This window comes from Sugiyamaella lignohabitans, chromosome C, assembly GCF_001640025.1.
Source record: "Sugiyamaella lignohabitans strain CBS 10342 chromosome C, complete sequence".
In the NCBI taxonomy this organism is placed as follows: domain Eukaryota; kingdom Fungi; phylum Ascomycota; class Dipodascomycetes; order Dipodascales; family Trichomonascaceae; genus Sugiyamaella; species Sugiyamaella lignohabitans.
This window is the reverse complement of record NC_031671.1, coordinates 1,963,504-1,983,828: the sequence shown is the minus strand read 5'-3', so window position 1 is coordinate 1,983,828 and position 20,325 is coordinate 1,963,504. Positions and strand designations below refer to the sequence as shown.

The window sequence follows — 20,325 nt, the reverse complement described above, 5'->3', positions numbered from 1 at the left end:
CCTTAGAAGTTAGTATAAGAAGACTTAATGATAACCAAGCTTAGTCTTCTAACTTCTAAGGGAAACTACGAGTATTTATATATCTCGGATCCCAGGGTTAGGTTACCTGCTATTGACTGATAAGATAAGAGTTGACATGTAAAAGGAAGCTATGTCTGACAAAACCATGAAATTGGCACTCTGGCCGAGCGGTCTAAGGCGTCAGGTTAAGGTCCTGATCTCTTCGGAGGCGAGGGTTCGAATCCCTCGGGTGTCATTATTTTTGTCTCTTGTCCATATTTTTTTCATCCGATGATGAGCATGAGCATTATTCAGGAGAATAAAATAGAATACTGAAATTGAATCTTGAATCGACAGAACACTAAAAGAACATTTTTCATTCTTAATTTCGCTGCCACATCAAAAGTTTAAACAGACCGACCAGTACTGGAACAGCATTAATAATATCCAGTGTCTGCAGCATGTCCAAGATTAGTTACTCACTGTTCATTACGGTGAAAAGAACATAGATTTTTACATCAGCATCTTCGTTTGGATGGAAACCAGGCGGTGCATTCTAAGCCTCGTAATTCTGCTTGCAAATGTGCATAGAACCAGCCAATCTTAACCGTGGAAAGCGGGTCAGTCTGCATACCTCTGTAAGCTGTACTGGTATCGTCGCTGGAAGCTGCATGGTTCAATCTTAGCGTTATTAGCGTTAATCAACTGTTCCATGTTCCTTGAATAGACTAGTAATCTCTTTAAAACGCTAGATTATTAGTATAATGATACTTACTTTACTAGTCCTAGTCTGGTTACAGGTTCTTCATTGGGTTTGATTGACGTGACCCTGCTAAAAGCTGATAACTTTTTCTCGAAACTTCGAACTGGTCGATTTGCTTTTACCGTTGAAAAACCTGGGAGCTCTTACAGCACTTTCTGAATCCTATAATCTTCCGTTAGAAAACCACCAATAGAATTGAATTCTAACGATAGCTCATTCAACACTAATCCAATACTGTAATAAGGCTCAACACTTGTCAGTTGTCAGAAATCCACTACGACAAGCTTGATTCGTTCAGCTATCTCTACTAAGCTGTAGTTGGCAGGGTTGCATACCCCGCTGCTTTATCTGGCGGTGATGCTAAATCAGGAAACAGGCCAGTTCCGCCGTGCATCTATGTAATCGGCAGACCCTTGCCCCGATTATATAGTCGATAAATGCTGTTTTTGACGTCGATACCAGTACAAAGTGTCTCAGACGAAGTTCAGACGCCGTAAATTCCGTTGAAACAGGGCAATAACGACTGGAAAAACGCTTTGCCTGACCCAGGCTGTTCTTAACTTATCAAACAAGCCCGGAAAAGATAGAGAAGAGGGTCTTTTGGACAGATTTTTGTGCTCAAATCCGGAATCAAGACTTACGAGCATTGTCCAATCGCGAATATCAATACAAAAAAAGGGATAAATAACAGAAAAAGTCCATGGTTTGACCCATTAAACTGTCCACATACAACCGGTCATTTGAACTAGCGATTTTCACCGCAAAAACCAGCTGATTCGACTGCTGCTACGGACGTCCGACGGTCATCGCGACCTTTCTCCGACAAAGATGCGGACGTTCCATCTTGGTATTCGGCTCCAGCTGATTATCCTGATCTGTCTGGTGGTCGTGTTCTCCCTGATAATTCTCGCCATTGTCACAGTAAGTTTTTTTGTTCGGGGAAGGTGTGCCTCCCCCGGTGGCTGAGGCTGTGCCCCAGACCCCTCTGGCTTCTCTCGCTTCGCTCGAGTCGTCACGTCGAGGGTCCTGGCAATCTCCTGCGAAGCAGGAGCTACGGGGTCTGGGGCGCAGCCCCAGCCGCCGGAGGCATTTGCCCAACCCAAAGGTTCAGACACTAACAGCAGAAATAGGGTGTTAATACGACCAACTACAACATCTCGTTGACCGAGGAGAGTCTGGAAGTAGTGGCTGTTCTCAAGTCGTCGCAGATCGTGCAGACGTTCTTGTCGCTGTATTACCAGGCCTATTGGCTCACGACTCGTGACCAGGTTCAGCTGTCGCTGAGCAGGTATCGGGCAGGAAATAATACCAATTCCAACTGGGAAGATTTAGGCCTGTTTTTCAACTCGACTTTGGGAACGTTCAGTGATATTGGTGCAGTGGGGATTTACGACCCGAATTTTAATATTCTGTTTACAGCGACAAATTCCAGTACTATTGACTCTTTCGATGATATCAACAAGGAATTACTGCCACTGAGCCCGTCAAGTGCACCTCCTGCATCGCTTCTGCTGAATGGAGGGTGTCTTTCAGGGCCCTATAACAGCTCGCCGAATTTCCTCTTTTCAATTAGTCTTCCAGTGTATGGAAATACTACGGTTTTGGTGGAGAAACCTGATCTATCTGGTTATTTGACACTGGTGATTAGTGCAGAACAGTTCATGAAAGTCATTAACGATACCACTGGTCTGTCCAGTCAGGGTCGTATGGTGCTTGCTGGGGCTGTGGATGTGGCTAATTTATCCACTATAAACGACTATAACCAGTGGAGATACCTGCTTCCACCAACTAACCCTACCAAAGAAGAACTCGCAGAAGGTGTTTTTGAAAAGCTTTATAGATTTCGACAGTACCCAGTACTAGAAGAAGCGCTGAACTCGAATGCTAGTGGCGTTCAGATTAACACAAAGACACCACTGCGAGACGATTTAGCAGTGGGATATGCTCAAGCAAACCTCGAATTTACGACATGGGCCATTGCTATTGAGGAACCACATAGCAATATCTACGCGGAGACGACGAAATTCCGGAATATTGTCATTGCATCTGCTGTGGGGATTGCTGGGTTCATGGTACTTCTCACTATTCCCGTGGCTCATTTTGCAGTCAAGCCCATTTACAGACTGCGAATGGCTACTGAACAGACAATGCTCAGGTTTCTCGACGATAAAAGGGATCCTGGTGCTGTCGACGAAGATGATGAGGGTATTAATAGAGGGCCCGATGGAGGTGGAAGTGGTAGTGGAGGTGGTGCTGTGGATACGACGGCCGGTGTAATTGGTGCTAGAGGAGACAGTGGTCCAGATGGGCCAACAGAATCTGGTACTGATCATGGAATCAGTGGAAGTGGAAGTGGCAGTGGTAGCGGTAGCGGTAGTGCTACTGGTAGCGATGGTGCTATCAGTGGTACCAGCAACGGTGACGACAGTACTACACTGATAAAAGAAGCCGGAAGTAAAGAAAGCAGCAGTAGCATGACTATCATTTCAGAAAAGCCGCCAATGCCGCTTAAGCAAACAACCATCAAACCACAGCTTGTACACAACAAGTCGAATTTCCGAGTGCCTATGAAAGTGCGTGAATCACAGCGCTTTTTCAGAGACGAACTTACAGACTTGACAGAAACATACAACCGAATGGTCGATGAGCTTGTTAAACAGTATTTCCACCTTGAAGATCGAGTGAGGGATAGAACTCGAGAATCAGAAGCCGCCAAGATCCAGGCAGAATCAGCCAACGAGGCTAAATCATTATTTATTGCAAACATTACACATGAACTGAGAACTCCATTAAATGGTATTCTAGGTATGACGGCTGTGTCGCTAACCGAGACAGACCCTTCAAAGATGAGAAGATCGCTCAAAGTTATTTTCAAGTCTGGCGAGGTTCTTTTAGAATTGTTGACGGATTTGTTGACATTCTCTAAAAACCAAGTCGGCAACATCACATTGGATGAAAAGGAATTCACCATTAGTGATATCATTTCGCATTTACGAACTATTTATGACCCACAGGCCGTGGAGAAGAATATTAATCTTTCTTACTCGGTGACACCTTCAAATGTGTCCAGCATGCTGTTATATGGCGACTTTAGCCGAATATTGCAGGTATTGATGAATCTTCTCTCGAACGGATTGAAATTTACTAAACCTAGCGGCGAGGTCAAACTTCGGGTCAAACTGGTTGGAGATGAACAGAGAACAACGTTTTCACCTCCACAGGCACCAATGCCAATTGTCCCAGCACCAGCAATTTCGCCACCACCTTTAGATCAAATTACGACCGTCAACGCTAGTAGCATCAACCGACCTAGCATGGAGGGAGCAGGGGTTTCACAGCCCCATTCGGACCACAATTCGAGCTCGCAATCACCGCAACCAGCATCCAAGTTGTTTATTCGTACTCATCGGAGTCGGATGTTTCAATCTAATGGCGGCGGTTCGGGAGGTGTCTCACCAGTAGATCCCAATAACAAGGGATTTGCATCTCTTGATCGAACTGCCAGTACTGGGGGTGGTATTGGAGGCAGTAGTGGATCGAACGGATTAATCCCACCGACTAGAACATTGTCTAATATTGACCGAGCTATTCAAGAAGGAAGTGCTCGCGAAAGCATGGAATCTCGTAAACCAAACTCAGTGTTGAGTGCAGGAGGATCGAGACGAGGTTCAGTTCGAACAAGACCCATGGCTACATCTTTGTCGAATGCAAATGGAGGATTGTTGATATCTACAGTTAACAATAGTCCAGTGATATTTGAATTCGAGGTCGAAGATACTGGTCCTGGTATTGAACAGTCGTTCCAGAACCAAGTGTTTGAACCGTTCATCCAAGGAGATCAAGCATTGTCAAGAAAGTTTGGCGGTACGGGACTGGGTCTTTCCATTTGTCGACAGTTGACAGATGTTCTTGGAGGAACCATCACGCTACGTTCTGAAGTTGGAACTGGGTCCACATTCACATTGAGAGTGCCGTTACAAACCCGCGTTAATAACATGATTCCTGCGAGCCACAGTTTTGACTTAGCACCCTCTTTATCACGAGTGAGTGTTGCCACAGGAGACTCGATTCGAAGTGCACCTTCAATTAACCGCACTCGAGACTCGAGTTTCTCGAATCCATCCAACCCAGTACCACCTGCCACGACCGTAACAAGTCCAGTCACCACAACCACAGTCACCGCCAATGCCAATGCTTTACAACCTCCAACACTTATCACAAAAGATCTGAATCGGAGTCTGGCTGTGCCACGAACTGGTAGCATGAACAGTAAAGAAAAGACACCCTCGACACCAACTGGACAAGGATACTTTTTACCACGACCACGAGCACGATCTGGAGGTGAGGTTGCTGATGCCAGTGCAGGTACCGTGACATCAATGGCACCACCACCTCCGCCACCAGCCCTGACCTTACCGGACAACTCTGGTGAGATGTTAACAGCCACTTCACTAAGAGTTCTCGTGGCCGAAGACAACCTGATTAACCAAGAAATCATGAAACGGATTCTACGTCTCGAAGGAATCAAGGATATCGAGTGTGTATTAGACGGAGAGCAGGTGGTATCGAAAGTAGAGGACGCAATCAAGTCGGGAATCCACTATGATATCGTGTTTATGGACGTACAAATGCCGAAAATGGACGGCATCGAGGCCACCAAGATCATTCGAGGTACTCTCGGGTACCCCTACACGATCATCGCGCTCACAGCCTATGCTGACGACCGGACCCGCGAGACCTGTCTCAGCGCCGGCATGAACTCGCTCCTGACCAAACCCATCATGCGACTCGAGCTCCACAATGCCCTCTCGACCTACTGTCCCGGTATCCTCCTCCACGAACCGGTCTTCACCAAACCGCTCGACAGCCCCAACTGACTTATTTATTTGTAACCTAATGTATTATCGGACTATCTCCGGTGCACCACCCGCGTGCCTCCGGCGGCTGGGGCTCCGCCCCAGACCCTGGTTGCTCCTGCTTCGCAGGAGTTTCTGGGACCGTGCCGCTCGACTTAAGCATAGCGAAACTCCTGCGAAGCAGGAGCAACCAGGGTCTGGGGCGGAGCCCCAGCCGCCGGAGGCAGACCCCGTCCAGGATTCGAAAATACTTTTTAAGATATATATATCATTACGAAAATCATATACATGTGAAGGGAAGCAACAGACAAGCGAAGAAGTTCCACAGCCACAGATTTTGGGGCGAGTTGTTTATTTGAGCTTCTTCTTGGGTCTGAGTTGGTTGCTGTGACCGCACTTTCTCTTTCTGCAGTTGGTGGCACGAGGAGGAAGACGGGCGTAACAGATACGGCAGATGGACTTCTCACAGTTGTACTTGGAAGCAAGAGCCTTAAGAGAGGGCTCAATGATACCACCTCTCAAACGGAGGACAAGGTGGAGAGTCGACTCCTTTTGAATGTTGTAGTCAGAAAGGGTTCTGCCATCCTCGAGTTGCTTACCGGCGAAGATAAGACGTTGTTGATCTGGGGGAATTCCCTCCTTGTCTTGGATCTTGGTCTTGACGTTGTCAATGGTGTCGGAAGACTCGACCTCGAGGGTGATGGTCTTACCAGTAAGGGTCTTGACGAAACTGCGCGATGTTAGTATTGTCATAAATAAGAGGAATAAAGAGAATGGTAGACGATCTGGATTTGAGAGTATGCTATTACTAAGTGACTTTTCCTTCTGAAAAGTAAGTCGAGTATTTAATTCCGTCTTTGTAATCCAAATACATTCGTCAAAAGAAACCTCTGAGCTCCTAAAATTCGCGTCGTCAATTATATCCAAGCGCTCATTCCACAAAACAAACGATTACCAACCTCCCCCCTTGATACAGCTCTTCACGACTCTGTAACATCGTCCTCCTCTTCACTCCAGTCGCAAACAGAGCCAGTCGACGAGGCCCGTAACAAACAAAATAATCACATCTCATACAATCCGATATCTTAACCATCTTCTCTATCTCCACGATCCTATACTCCTCAAACCTACATTTGCATTTTGCTTGGTGACCTAAACTTGTCGTCGGATGTTGGATTTGTCGAAAGGTGGTGAAGGAACGACCAGACTTGAGTGGTACTTTCAAAAGAGTAGTCTCTCTCTCGGCGCGGTGCGAGAAATTTGTGACTGTCCCCATTTCCCAAACAGGCAATCCCACTCACCCCATTGCCTTCACGTGACCATTCACATCAGCCGCACGATCTCTCGTAGCCGCGAACGCGGATCGACTCGAGCAGGGCGTGAGGAGCAACCACGGGTCTGGGGTTCCGCCCCAGACTCAGGTTGTACTCGCTTCGCGAAAGGCTCGGCTCGGGTGATATTATTGCCAAGAGAGGGAGGAGGGGTGCACTTTCGGTGGAAGGTTAGTCCACGGATCGTCGAAGTTAGTTGTGCAGACAGGGGTAATCTCCTATTAGGGCCGGACTGTGTTAGGTGTTAGGTGCGTTTTGCGGGGTAGTGGGTGCATTGTTCACGAGCGAAGTGTGGGGTGCTAAAGGGGGGGAGGGTGGCGCTCTGTCTCAGACCCCGTGGCTGCTGCTTCGCAGGAATTTGCTGAAGTATAGTTAAATAAAATTTTTTATTTAAATAATAATATTATTTACCATGGGGGAGAACCGACTCGAGCGAAGCGAGAGGAGCTACCAGGGTCTGGGGCGGAGCCCCAGCCGCCGGAACAGGTGGGGATGTTCACATGAAATTCCCGATGGTTGCTCGGTGTGTTCCGCAAGGTCGCAGGGAGTTAGGTTTTGCTGATTGTTTATCCACCGCAAGCTGGCGTCGTCAACCTCGGCATGTGCTGTTGATCTTTCGAGAAGTGTGAGCGAGCGTGGATGGAGGGGTCTCTCTGCGATATAGCGCACTTGACGCATTTGTGTACCTTATCGAGGGTAGATGCAGTTGCATTGCGTTTATATATAAACTGAGTTGCCATCTCCAAGTTGGCGCCTTGTTATTTTTTCAGGTTTATCAGATTTTGACTGGTGACTTTTTTCTTGTGACTTTTTTTTTTTTTTATTTATTCCGTGCTTTTTGCCCAATTGATTTCTGTGTCAATTGGTTCTGAGTGCCGCTTCATCTGCTTGCTCTCGGCTTTTATCTGTTAACTGAATCTTCGGCAAGTTTGTCGTCTGGTTGGTTCGCTTGTCAGCTGGTCAACTTCGTTTGGTTCGTTGAGTGATTTTTTCATTGTTTCATTTGTGATTTGTGATTTGTGTGATTTAATTGACTGATTACTTTAGTGCCCTTGTCGACTGACGATATATTCAAGAACAACGCAAAATGGCTACTGTCAATGATTTCCTCCCTCTCATCCGACGCACCGCGCTCAATCCCGTGCTGACTGGTGCACTTCTAGGACTTCGGTCGTTGTCTCCAGAACAACTGAACAACCTTATTGCCAAGGTCCCGAAATTCCTGGTGCCATTGATTGAAAAGATCACCTCTGCCAATTCCAAGCTCGGTGTAGTGTTAAAAGTGCTTTTTGCATGGGGTGCTCTTCGTATTGTCAATGGCTGGCTCAACAGTCGAGTTCTTAACAATGGCGTTTCTGATAACACATACGATTGGTCACGAGAAATCGTGGTTCTTACCGGAGGATCTAACGGTATTGGTCTTGCCATGGCCAACGAGTTTGCTGCCACCAAGAACCCCAAAGTGATTATTTTGGACCGTGAGCCCGCTAAAGTGCTGCCTCCTAATACCTATTTCTACCAAGCCGATATCACCGATGCTGACGCTGTATACGCAGTAGCTGATAAGATCCGTGCTGACCATGGATCTCCCACTGTGCTTATTAACAATGCCGGTATTGGAGCCGGCCAGCCTATTTTGAGCATAACCGAAGCCAATGTCCGCAAGACATACGATGTCAATGTTCTTGCTCATTACTGGACTACCAAAGCGTTTGTTCCCGACATGGTCAAGAACAACCACGGTCACATCGTGACCATTGCCAGTATTGCAAGTTTCATTTCGCCCCAACTTATGAGTCCCTATAGCGGATCCAAAGCAGCAGCTCTAGCCCACCACGAGGCACTTGCGACCGAACTCCGCACAATCTACAACGCACCCAAAGTGCGAACCACCAGTGTCCACCCCAGCTGGGTGCGAACCCGACTCATTGACGGGCTCCAAAACATGAACAATTTCGTGTGCCGCGAGCTCACCCCCAGCGATATCGCCACCGCCGTCGTCAACCAAGTATACTCGACCCGCGGCGCCCAACTCATTCTCCCCGACGCCGTGTTCCCCATCTCGCTCCTGCGATCCTACCCCAACTGGCTCCAAGAACGCATCCGGTGCGGTGGCAGAGGGGTCAAGTATGAAGTTCCTGTCCAACGGGTTTAATTTACTCTTCGTTTTCTTCCGTGTTTGGGTGCTGCCTCCGGCCGCTGGGGCTCCGCCCCAGACCCCGCTGCTCCTCTCGCTTCGCTCGAGTCGTTTTTCGTCTCCGGTCCCAGCAAAAACTCCTGCGAAGCAGGAGCAACCAGGGTCTGGGGCGGAGCCCCAGCCGCCAGAGGCAGCACCGACGTTGGCTGACAGCGGGGTGCGTGCAGCCCTGTTCATTTAAACGTGCATGGCGCATGACGATTGCACCCGTTCCCGGCCAGGATGTGTGCATATACGCTGTGCATTAACTTTTTAATTTAACTGGTCATGCACCGCCGCTTTGGGGGGTTCCAGGGGACAGAGGGGGAGGGGGGGAATCTGCCTCCGGCGGCTGGGGCTCCGCCCCAGACCCTGGTTGCTCCTGCTTCGCAGGAGTTTTTGCTGGGACCGGAGACGAAAAACGACTCGAGCGAAGCGAGAGGAGCAGCGGGGTCTGGGGCGGAGCCCCAGCCGCCGGAGGCAGGCACCCGCACCCGTGAGCTCGGCGAGTTCCCCCGGGTGCAGAGGTCGGCGAGCGGGTTCGTATGCAATAGCGAGAAAAAAAGAGAGGAGCCTGAAAAAAAAATAAAAAAAAATTTCTGGGCTGAACCATCTCGGTTCGCCAGTGAGAAGGTTACGGGCCGGTCACCTGGGTGATAGGTGCAATTTTGGTAGTGAGACGGTGATTTATCAGCATCAGCGTCAGACTATCCCGGACACCGTTAGTCACTTTCGTATTTCCCCCTCTCTTTCTGTCCACCCAACAACTGACAGGCCACGCTTTCTCCACTTAAAATGCATCCACCCAAAATTATATTATTTTATTATTTTATTTTTAATTATTTTTATTTTAATTGTTCGTGGTTAGCCATTTCGTACGGTTACGGTACGTGCGTATCCTACCCAGTTTGGCAAGTCCGTGTGGTCCCCCACGGCACGGGAGGGGGATGTGCCTCCGGCGGCTGGGGCTCCGCCCCAGACCCTGGTTGCTCCTGCTTCGCAGGAGTTTTTCGGGGTTGGAGACGAAACCGACTCGAGCGGAGCGAGAGGAGCAACGGGGTCTGGGGCGGAGCCCCAGCCGCCGGAGGCAGCAAGCCATCCCCCCACTGGCCTCGATCGCCCTGCCCACCGCCCCACCACGCCGGCCATCGGATCGCGGCGGTCGCTGCATGCTCCTCCACCACCATCACCGCAACCACGGGCCCTGGGTTGTGTAAGGTCGAAGGATAGCTATGTCTGACAGGTTGTGCCTCCGGCTGCTGGGGCTCTGCCCCAGACCCCGTGGCTCCTGCTTCGCAGGAGTTGCTGCGACCCTCAAGCCCGACTCGAGCACAGCGAGAGGAGCAACCAGGGTCTGGGGTGGAGCCCCAGTCGCCGGAGGCAGACCCCCTCCCCCTCCCGGTGCCCTGTAGCGTGATTACCGCCGCTAGCCCGTTACAAGCAGGCCCCGCTGGCGGTGGAGGGGAGGGGCATGGGATAGGCCACCCAGTTTGGCCTGGCTGATTGTCCACGCTGCAGAGCGACGTGCATGGCATATGTACCAGTAGGATTTGGGCTTTGGACCCGAGGGGGCCAGACTGCCTCCGGCGGCTGGGGCCCCGCCCTAGATCCCGCTGCTCCTCTCGCTCGGCTCGAGTCGGTTTCGTCTCCAACCCCGAAAAACTCCTGCGAAGCAGGAGCAACCAGGGTCTGGGGCGGAGCCCCAGCCGCCGGAGGCAGCCTGACCCCCCAAGGAGACCCGCCGGCGCCAAGCCGATTTCACGGTAGAGTCTGTTTATTTATAACTGCATGGCGGTCGTCCCGGTGGGAGATACAGGCCGATTACGGTGGTGGATGGTGGGGGGTTAGGACTGCAGCTACGGTAACCGGACTTGTCAGGCAGACAGAAAGGCAGGCAGGCAGCAGCAGTTGGCCTGGATAGGATAGTCTGCAGAGTCAGCGAGCCAGCGTGGGTAGCGGGTGACAGACGAAAAGGTAGATCTGAAACAGATTGGTTATAACATTATTTTGGTTTTAACATCCGGGAACTTGTGGTGGATTTTCGATTGTTATTTGTTAGTGCTACGAGATTCAAGTGGCTGATCTAGCATTTGCGGACCGCCAGAAGTTGGGATATTTCAAGCCAGAATTCGGAATTCTACCAGTAAAGAAAAAGGCATTTGCTGGTGCTACTAATTTGTTCCAGTTGAGTAAGTGGGCAGTCAGCAGCTGGCTCTCGCTCGTCCCACTTTCTGTAGAAGCGATATACAGCGCTTCGACGAACATTCAGAAGAAAGCATCCCTGGCTCTTTAGGAAAAAGATAAAAAATAAGATAATAACAGAAAGAAGAAAGAAAGAAAAAGAAAGAGAAAGACAGAGAGAGTCATTGTCGGTACTAGCGTCAATCACTGGTCATATCACATCATCAAGCATCAGAGCATCAGAACATCAGAGCATCAATATCACAAAATAGAGCAGAAAGGCTGAATTGAACTAAACTGAGCTACTGAATTGAATAAACAGAACCGAACTGAGCTGGAACTGCTCTGAGAATATTCTAGCGAAACCACGACCCGCTGGCAGCTGGAATCAGGAAACGAGCCTGACAGCCGCCAACAGACAGACAGAATCCGAGTTCAGGGTCTGGACCCTGTTCGAGTCGACACTTGCACGGACATTGTCCGAAGCACAATACACCCATACACACTCACTAATTCACATTCACACTCATCTTCACAGACAACATTCTGCCTGTGGTGAACCGGTGACGTTCTGTTGTAGTAGTCCGAAGACGAGCCAACACCCGAGGGACGAACGAAATTATCATTTTTGCATACCACTGAACAACCGCCATGTCAGTCAACCTGTCTGAGACGGTGCTGAACCCGTACAAATCGGGCACCAGCCCGGTCCCCTCGGCCATCTACATGAAACTGACGCCCGAGGCGCTGGCTGCCATTGCCAGCAGCAACGGCACTGGCGTCAAGTTCCACTTCGGCGACAAATGGGTAAGTACCGCGGTGGCCCGCGTGCCTCCGGCGGCTGGGGCTCCGCCCCAGACCCTGGTTGCTCCTGCTTTGCAGGAGTTTTGCCGGGCCCGTCGACGAAACGACTCGAGCGCAGCGAGAGGAGCAACCAGGGTCTGGGGCGGAGCCCCAGCCGCCGGAGGCAGACCTCCCCTCCCCCTGACCCCGCAGAACTAACAGTACCCCAGGAATTGAGAGTCGGTGACCAGTCTTTTGGTGCCACCAGTATCCCGGAAGCATCGTATGTGGACCTGTTCCGGAGAGGAGGTGGTGAAGGGTACCAGCATGTGGGGAAGGTGACGCATCGGGTGACGGTGCGACGGTCAAATAATGATAGTGCTATGACGTCTAAACTGCGGAGCCAGAATGACGTTTTGCAGAAGGAGAAGGAGTCGCATCGCGCGATCTTGCTCAGTGGAGTCGGGTCCGATGTCAAGTCGATGAAACGGCCAAATTCGGCAGCCGGTATTCGTCGTCCTATGGGCGCTGGAGCTGGTTCGGGGTCGAGCTCGGGTCTGGGTAATAGTCCAGCTTTGACTGGCACTTCGGCTGCTAAAGCTGCCGCTGCTGCTGTCACCGGTTCAAATGGACCGAACGGTTCACGCAGTTTACCAGGATCACCCTCTTCGTTTGGCACGGGCTCGGCGTCTCCTAATTTCTCTGCATACAACCCGTCTTCTTCGTCTTCTTCTTCTTCTTCATTGTCTGCTTCGTCGACCTCTGCGACGTCGTTGTCGTCTTCTGCATCTGCATCTGCATCTTCTTCGTCATCGTCTGCGTCCAAATCTTTGGCCAGTATGACCACGTCCAAAAAACCGCTCTCGTCCATGTCGCTGTTGTCGGGGACCATGAGAGTGCTCCATCTGCTTGCTCTCGGTCCAAATACCGTATCAGCTATCTCGTCACGAACTCATTTGCCGCTGGCTGAAGTAGAAGCTATTCTTCACGAACATGGTAAAGAATCGGGCGGTTCTGGTGCTAATACTCAGTACTGTCTGGCTGATAACAGGTATAAAGACCTTCGAGTATGGGAATGGAAACATTACAGCACTGTTGAGCGATCCAGAATTATTGCTAGTTCTATCGAGGCCTTTGATAGATTACACTATCCACCTGATCACTCGGCCAGACGGAATATCATAGACCCCAAACTGCGACCTCCTAAACCCGGTTCTGATGCTTCTGCTGCCACCAGCACCAGCTCTACAACCACTGGTACTACAAGTACTAATACTACTGGTACTGGTGGTTCAGGTAACTCGGGCTCAAATGGATCTGCTAGCACTGGCAGTTCTAGTTCTGTGCCTAATGGTCGAGCATCCACTCCTATTTCCAGTTCCTCCTCGTCCAGCAGTCTGAATGCTGTTGCTAATGGTAGTCCTATAGTTTATGGCGACCCTGAAAAGAACCCATCCAGCACATCTACTGCTAAAAAAATAGTAGGTGCTATACTGAAAAGCAACGGTAAAGGGACCAAGAAACTTGTTTCATCTGGAGCAAGCACACCACGAGCAGCAACCTCGTCTCCATCTCCCACTCGAAACAATAACCACAACAGCACCACCTCGAGCACCTCATCGAGCAAGAAAATTAAATCTGCCGAATATGTTCGAGACTCTGACGAGGAGTCTGCAGACTATGAAGTTATAACTGGTACTGGCACCTCGTTTAACAGCGCTCATAATACACCTAGGTCTGGAACTCCTGTGAATAACGTTTCAACACCCCGACCCACTTCATCACCCAGTCTAAAAGTAGCAGCGATGCACCACGCGAACACCAGCAGTCCTGGAACTATTACAAATGGAACAACGAGTTCTAATGGCGCGCCTGTTAAACGCAAGGCCGCAGCCTCTGGAATCTCGTCGTCCTCTTCTTCCGATGCCAAAGTTCGCAAAGTCGCTCGTTCGTCCACACCCACCACATCCAAGCTGCAGCAGCCAGCTTCCGAGGGTGACCTTTTCGAATTGGCCCGCAAGTTCAGAGACACTTACTCCGAGTACGCCAAGCTCTACTCGGTGCTGTCCGCACGCGGCAAGCGACCCAAGTCCGACATCCAGCGTCTGCTGTCCATGCACCGCGATCTCGAGTCCTGGAAACAGCTCCTGTGGGCGAGCTCCCCCAAAATGAAAAAAACTTCTATCTAATCCCTGTTTGGCCTTCCTGACACTCATTACTCCTGCATTTTGTTGATATATACTATATTAAATATTTATTTCCTACTTCTACCCTCAAGTCACCCGGGTCACCGGGGGTTCACGATGCCTCCGGCGGCTGGGGCTTCGCCCCAGACCCCGTGGCTCCTGCTTCGCAGGAGATTTCAGGACCCTGGTGACAACTTGGGGGCCACAATGCCTCCGGCGGCTGGGGCGGAGCCCCAGACCCCGGGGCTCTTGCTTCGCAGGAGTTGCCAGGACTTCCAAAAAACTTATTTGTATATTCTTTTCTGATATCCCCTTCATCTAGGATACAATCATATAGTGGTCCAGCTGTAGAAGTTCCACCACATTTAGTAGGTGATATTAATTTGATGCTAATATTAGGGCCTATAAAGAGCTTGTTCGTACATCTTCGTGGTCTTCTAAAAATACTATGATATCCGTACCTGGCAGCATCCCTCCTGGGCTTTCTCTCTTTTCGTAACACCCTGTATTCGATAGAGTTCGTATGTGAAGTTTTTTTCATGGCCCTGGTTAATATCTGTTGGATACACGCCCTACTCGAGTGAAGCGAGAGGAGCAGCCAGGGTCTGGGGCGGAGCCCCAGCCGCCGGAGGCATTTGGACCCCCCCTTGTGGAAGGGTGACGAGGCCCGACTCGAGCGAAGCGAGAGGAGCAACCAGGGTCTGGGGCGGAGCCCCAGCCGCCGGAGGCATGTGGACCCCCCGTGGATGCCCCCTGGGAGGTGTGTGGGTTGATACAGAAAGAAGGTTAGAATTTTAGAGACGGTGGCCCGGGACGAGCGCGAAGATTAGTACAAAACAGGCGGTGACGATGATGAGCACGCACAGGACGTAGAGAGACCGTTTGGTGAGCAGCTGGCGCACGTAGGGCTCTTTGATGCGAACCACGGACCGGGCAGAGGCCTCGCTGAACCCGGCCAGAGCCATGAGCGGGTCGAGGTTGTATAGCGAGGAGAAGATGCCGTAGGCCGCCACGGCAGCAGGCAGAATGAGCCATAGTCGGGTGACTTTGGGCTTCCAGTCGAGCAGAATGAACACAAATGCGATCCAAAATGCAGCAAAAAGAGCCACCAGACCCACTATGAGCCGTATGAGTGACCCGGTAGGGGTCAGGTTACCAAGGGCTCGAGCGGCCAGAAAACTTGGGAAGGCCTCGCGCTCCATGGCTTGGAATGCGTACTCTCTAGCTTCATCAAACACTTCAGGGTCGTCTCGACCTTCGACTTCAATGGCATGTTTAGCGGCTTTGAGGATGCGGTCGGGCATGACAATCTCCTTTTCTGCTCCTGGCATGAAATACGTGACGAGAATGCGATGCGACGACTGTCGGATATCTTGACGGGTCACATAGTTTGTTCCGTCGGTGATATCACCAGCCCGTCGTGGGAACAGTCTTTCAATAGTCTCGGCAGCAGAAGCCCTGGATCCCTGGCCACTGCTATTATGAATATTAGGTGGTGAAGCAAAATGTGACAGGTTCGAGGTGGGTGCGTTGGTGACATTAGCGCTGAATCCAGGCACTTGGCCACGAGATGGCGAGGATCGTGCTGCCGAGTTGGGCGAGCTATTATTTAATGCATTGTATCGTGCTGAGGATGAAGTGGAGACTCGAGAATTACGGAATGGATTAGTGTTGGTCGAGTTGCGAGCCTGGGGAGTTCCTGCTCTTGGCGCGTATGCTCCTGTAGGAGATGCTACTACTGGAGACCCCGATTGGTTTTTAAACGAATAAAACGATTCTTCATCATATGCATCATCTGGCACCCCTCTGAATCCAGATGATGGACCTGGTGCAATAGGTTCGTTGCGGGAATACAACTTCTCACGCTCCATACCATTTTCATCGTACTCGTCATCACTCAGTTCGCCGTCATTATGTGGCAGTGATTTTGTAATGACATTGCCACTGGGGGTACGTCGAGTATTAGAGTTAGAATTGATATTAGCATTAGCATTGGCATTGGCGTTGGCATTGACTCTGGAAATGAAATTATCAGTACGAGAAGCAGGGGCATGTAAATCTGCAATTCCCTGTTCTTTTGAATTCATGGCATCTAGCAGTGCTGATAACCGATATAATGTGCCGTTGTTGGCAGGGTCTTCACCCCGTAAAAACGCTGACAGTCGATGCGAGTCCGTATCATCTAGTACTCCGTCTTGAATCAAAGTATCCAGCAGAACCGATGAGGCTCTACTAGACCCATCGATTTCAGAACTGGCCATAATACTCTGACGAAGACCTCGCACGTAGTGTCTACATAGCGACAAATGGTGAATGACATCGAGCCAGAAATCGAGATAGTCTACTCCTCTGTATTGCTCTCGCATAAACACATAGAACGACCACAGGTCGACTGGCGACTGGGTTCTCTTGTTGAGAACCTCAAAAAGAGTCGGCAGTCTGTCTCTTGGTTTCGCTGTGAATCCTACCATTTTGAATACGTCAACCACCACAGACGACTTCTAATGCTCTTATGCTTCTGTGTTTCTGTGTTGTCCAGGACTTATCCCTTAAAATCGCAAGCAAGCGCAGCACGAGCGCACTGATAACGTTCAAAAAACAGCTGTTGACTTTTCAAAATATATAAACCAACTTGATCAGACTCGAACCAGACTATTATTGAATAACAATCGCGACTCAACGGATGTCTTGCTACGTGACAAAATTAACAATGAAATCACCAGCAATAACCCAGTACAATCGGTCCTTTTTATCCAATCTTTTTTTTTTTTTGGTGGCTGGAAATCGCCTTCAACAACTAAAACCCAGAAGTTAAAAATGCTTCGCCAACTTAGAGCTTTGTATCTTATGGCTTGAGCACCACACCAGACCTCCTGAAAGAGCTTATCTTACAGGTCAGCTCACCTCAGGGATAACTATAAATGACCTCAAGCAGCACACTATACACCACTGCTATTTTCAGATTTCCTCGTCAACCAGCAAAAAAAAAATTCAACTGATCAAAACCTCGGAAGGTCAGTGGCAGGTTAGACTTGACTTCACACCGTTTGACGACTAGCGTATGTCTCTTGTCAGATAATTTTTAGTGGGTCGTCTCAAGTCTAAACCTTGTTGCAGCACACGAAAGTCTATGTCGTTTTGCGGATAATCTCCTGGGTACGGGTTTTGACCCATGTAGGAGAAAAATCAACAACAGACCTGACCTTCTGCCTGATAAATCCCGTGCGGCTCACGTATGTCTGTTTCAGAATGAGCACCTGTTGCAATAGGGGGTCAACACCCTCTCTTTCTACACACCCATGTTTCAGGCCCTGACATGGTCTGCGCGAGAGGGTGGGGTGCTGCCTCCGGCGGCTGGGGCTCCGCCCCAGACCCCGCCGCTCCTCTCGCTTCGCTCGAGTCGGTTTAGGGGGGTCCCCTGTTTTTATATGCAGTTGGAGGGTGATGAGTGAGAGGGAGGTGCCCGTTATTGGGTCTGGTGAGGGGAAAGAGGGAAGAGAGGTGTATTTGGTAGCTGCGAGTCGGGCTGTCGAGTTGTGAATTTTTGCATCATGTGAGTAGCTTGTTCGCCGTGGACTGTTGTCGTTCTTTTGTATTTTTTTCTTGAATTTTCGTAGGTTTTATCGAAAATTCAGGGGTCAGTCCCCTGACGGCGTCTCCTGAACTCTCGTCATGTGATTGCCATGCGTCTGCCATGCATGGATGCTCGCTTAATCCCCATGTTCTGGGCGCATGGATCGGCCAGGACCCTTTTTTTTCAGGGGAAGCTGCAGGTGCTCCCCCTGTAACTTCCACATTTGTACCACCATTGAAACTATCAAATTTGTGTTCTGTCTGAGTGTCATTTCGTTTATTCTCTTTTTTGGTCTTATGGAGGGTGTGAGTTGAATGCTGATTTATCCCAACTTGCTTCGTAATACACGTCCTACATAGACACTGTACTTGGATCACAGCTGTCAATTCACGTAACAGTATTTAACCGCTTACAAACCAGTGGATACGAGACAAAAAACAATCAAACAGCAAAGAAAACAGCTCTCTATTGAACTGACACCGCCAAAATTAAATCTGACACCCCCCACGCCCGACTCGAGCGAAGCGAGAGGAGCCACGGGGTCTGGGGCGGAGCCCCAGATGCCGGAGGCAAACCCAGGGGCCTGACGCGACCAGTACCTGCATCGTGCGATAGAGAGAGACAGGATCGGAGAAGGGTGGATTACTCTTGATCGGCGACTATCGCGCGGTGGGTTAGTGTAGAAAAGGTCGGGCAAATGTCCGATAATCGATCATCGAAGAGCGAGGTGGAGATCGCTGCAATGATCAGGGCCACTGCGATTGATGCCTGATTTTTAAATGAAACACGAGTGGTTTTCCAAGAAGAAAGTAGGTACACGAGGGACTGGACAGGAGCTAACGTCGCAAGAGCCCCAGACAGACCGGCTGCCCACCGACACGGGCCGTCGAGCGTGCGAGCGAGCGGCGAACTTTATTACCAAGAGTTTCTCCGAGGGCTTGGCAATTTCACCGACAGAGCCCCGTCGCATGACAGGGGCTCTACCCAACACCCAATAACGCCCCTAGACAAGTGAATTAAACTTTTGCATCCTGACATGTTACAGTAAAACCAACAGCGCTCACCACCTGTCGACGCGAGTGGATACATTACATGAACCAGCCACCCCGACGCGGTCGACGCATGGTGCCAGGGGGAAGTCGGGGTGCTGCCTCCGGCGGCTGGGGCTCCGCCCCAGACCCTGGTTGCTCCTGCTTCGCAGGAGTTGCTACTGGGACCGTCGACGGAACGACTCGAGCGCAGCGAGAGGAGCAGCCAGGGTCTGGGGCGGAGCCCCAGCCGCCGGAGGCAGACGTCGGTCGCGAGTGTATCCCGAGAAAACGGACACGGAGCGCGTTGGACGATGCAGAGTGGCCGAGCCTTGACCCGAACTTTAAATCAAAGGATGCGTTGCACCGCGTCGCAGCGCATGGGGTTTCTGCCGGCCGGTCTGCTGCCGGTCGTGTGTTGGACGCTACAGCAGCTGCTGGTGCTGGTGCTGGTGTTGTTGGAAGTGACCTGTGGTCGACATCGGCAGAAGAAGCAGCAGCAGGAGAAAAAGAATCACAGAGAGAGGACTTTGAGAGGAGGTGCTTCTGGGAGGTGGGATGGTAGTGGGTGAAGCTAAAAACGCATTGACAGGCTCTTGGACCAGGTCGCCAGCCAATTGAGTGATTCACATCAGATCAGATCAGATACGACAGACCGAAGGAGAAGGAGCAAGTGTGATCGTGGCGGGAGCCAGAGCTAACGGTCTGTCTGCAGGTGGACCGACCTGTGTATCGACACGGGCAGAGTCTGTGCCGGCAGCAGCTATCGCGAGAAGCAGCCAGCAGCCAGCCCATCGCAGCAATGGCACTAAAAAGGATTCAAACGATAGTCCTTTGTGACGCGTGGCGAGCCGAAAAAGCAGCAGCACAGGCTATAATCTTATTGTTCGAGATGATGTATCTCGTGAAGATCGGTCACTCAAAAAAAAAGAACACCAACAAAACTCGCGATGCCAACCCAACCCAACCATACCCCCCAATCCCTCCGCGAAGCGGAGCAACGGGTCCGGGCGGAGCCCGGCCGCCGGAGGCAAAATGGCCAGACCCCCAAAATTTGAGTCGAGAACATTTTATTATCAATTTATTAGTCGAGATGTAGTTTAATAATACTAGTAGTACTAGTAATGATAAATTACGATAATAATTTCATATGCAGAGTGGAATATATTATTAGAAGGAGAATTGCCAGGTTGGGATTAAGGTTCATTCCTATGCAGAACCCTGCGCAAGTCACGATTGAAATAGGAGCATGGATTCCCGGCCTGCCTGATTTGGCTAATGAGTTGCCTAAACGGGATGACGCAGGCGCTTGTCTATATTGATTTATCACATGGGACTCGCAGTTGCTGTAGGTCGATGTTTAAAAGAGCATATTACGACGAGACCGGGTGTATATTGCACGGAAGTGGATATGGGGTGAATGATAGGGATACCGGATAATGGTAGC

General features: G+C 50.3%; 4 protein-coding genes and 1 non-coding gene across 5 annotated transcripts; 4 read left to right on the top strand and 1 right to left on the bottom strand.

The window, feature by feature from the left end:
* Window positions 1-174: 174 nt before the first annotated feature.
* AWJ20_4323 lies at window positions 175-256 on the top strand (the record flags this gene model as incomplete). The annotated part of the gene is made up of 1 exon: window positions 175-256. It is a non-coding gene; the product is annotated as a tRNA-Leu (tRNA).
* A 2,168-nt stretch (window positions 257-2,424) lies between these two features.
* On the top strand, window positions 2,425-5,640 carry SLN1 (Sln1p; the record flags this gene model as incomplete). The annotated part of the gene is made up of 1 exon (XM_018881390.1): window positions 2,425-5,640. One exon carries the CDS (start codon window positions 2,425-2,427, stop codon window positions 5,638-5,640), a length of 3,216 nt encoding a protein of 1,071 aa, XP_018733984.1.
* Window positions 5,641-8,037: 2,397 nt separating this feature from the next.
* On the top strand, window positions 8,038-9,105 carry AWJ20_4321 (short-chain dehydrogenase/reductase; the record flags this gene model as incomplete). The annotated part of the gene is made up of 1 exon (XM_018881389.1): window positions 8,038-9,105. The coding sequence occupies one exon, from the start codon at window positions 8,038-8,040 to the stop codon at window positions 9,103-9,105; it is 1,068 nt and encodes a 355-aa protein (XP_018733983.1).
* Window positions 9,106-12,110: 3,005 nt separating this feature from the next.
* ell1 (RNA polymerase II transcription elongation factor SpELL) lies at window positions 12,111-14,279 on the top strand (the record flags this gene model as incomplete). Its single annotated transcript, XM_018881388.1, has 1 exon — window positions 12,111-14,279. The coding sequence occupies one exon, from the start codon at window positions 12,111-12,113 to the stop codon at window positions 14,277-14,279; it is 2,169 nt and encodes a 722-aa protein (XP_018733982.1).
* A 791-nt stretch (window positions 14,280-15,070) lies between these two features.
* RAX1 (Rax1p) lies at window positions 15,071-16,642 on the bottom strand (the record flags this gene model as incomplete). Its single annotated transcript, XM_018881386.1, has 1 exon — window positions 15,071-16,642. One exon carries the CDS (start codon window positions 16,640-16,642, stop codon window positions 15,071-15,073), a length of 1,572 nt encoding a protein of 523 aa, XP_018733981.1.
* Window positions 16,643-20,325: the final 3,683 nt, after the last annotated feature.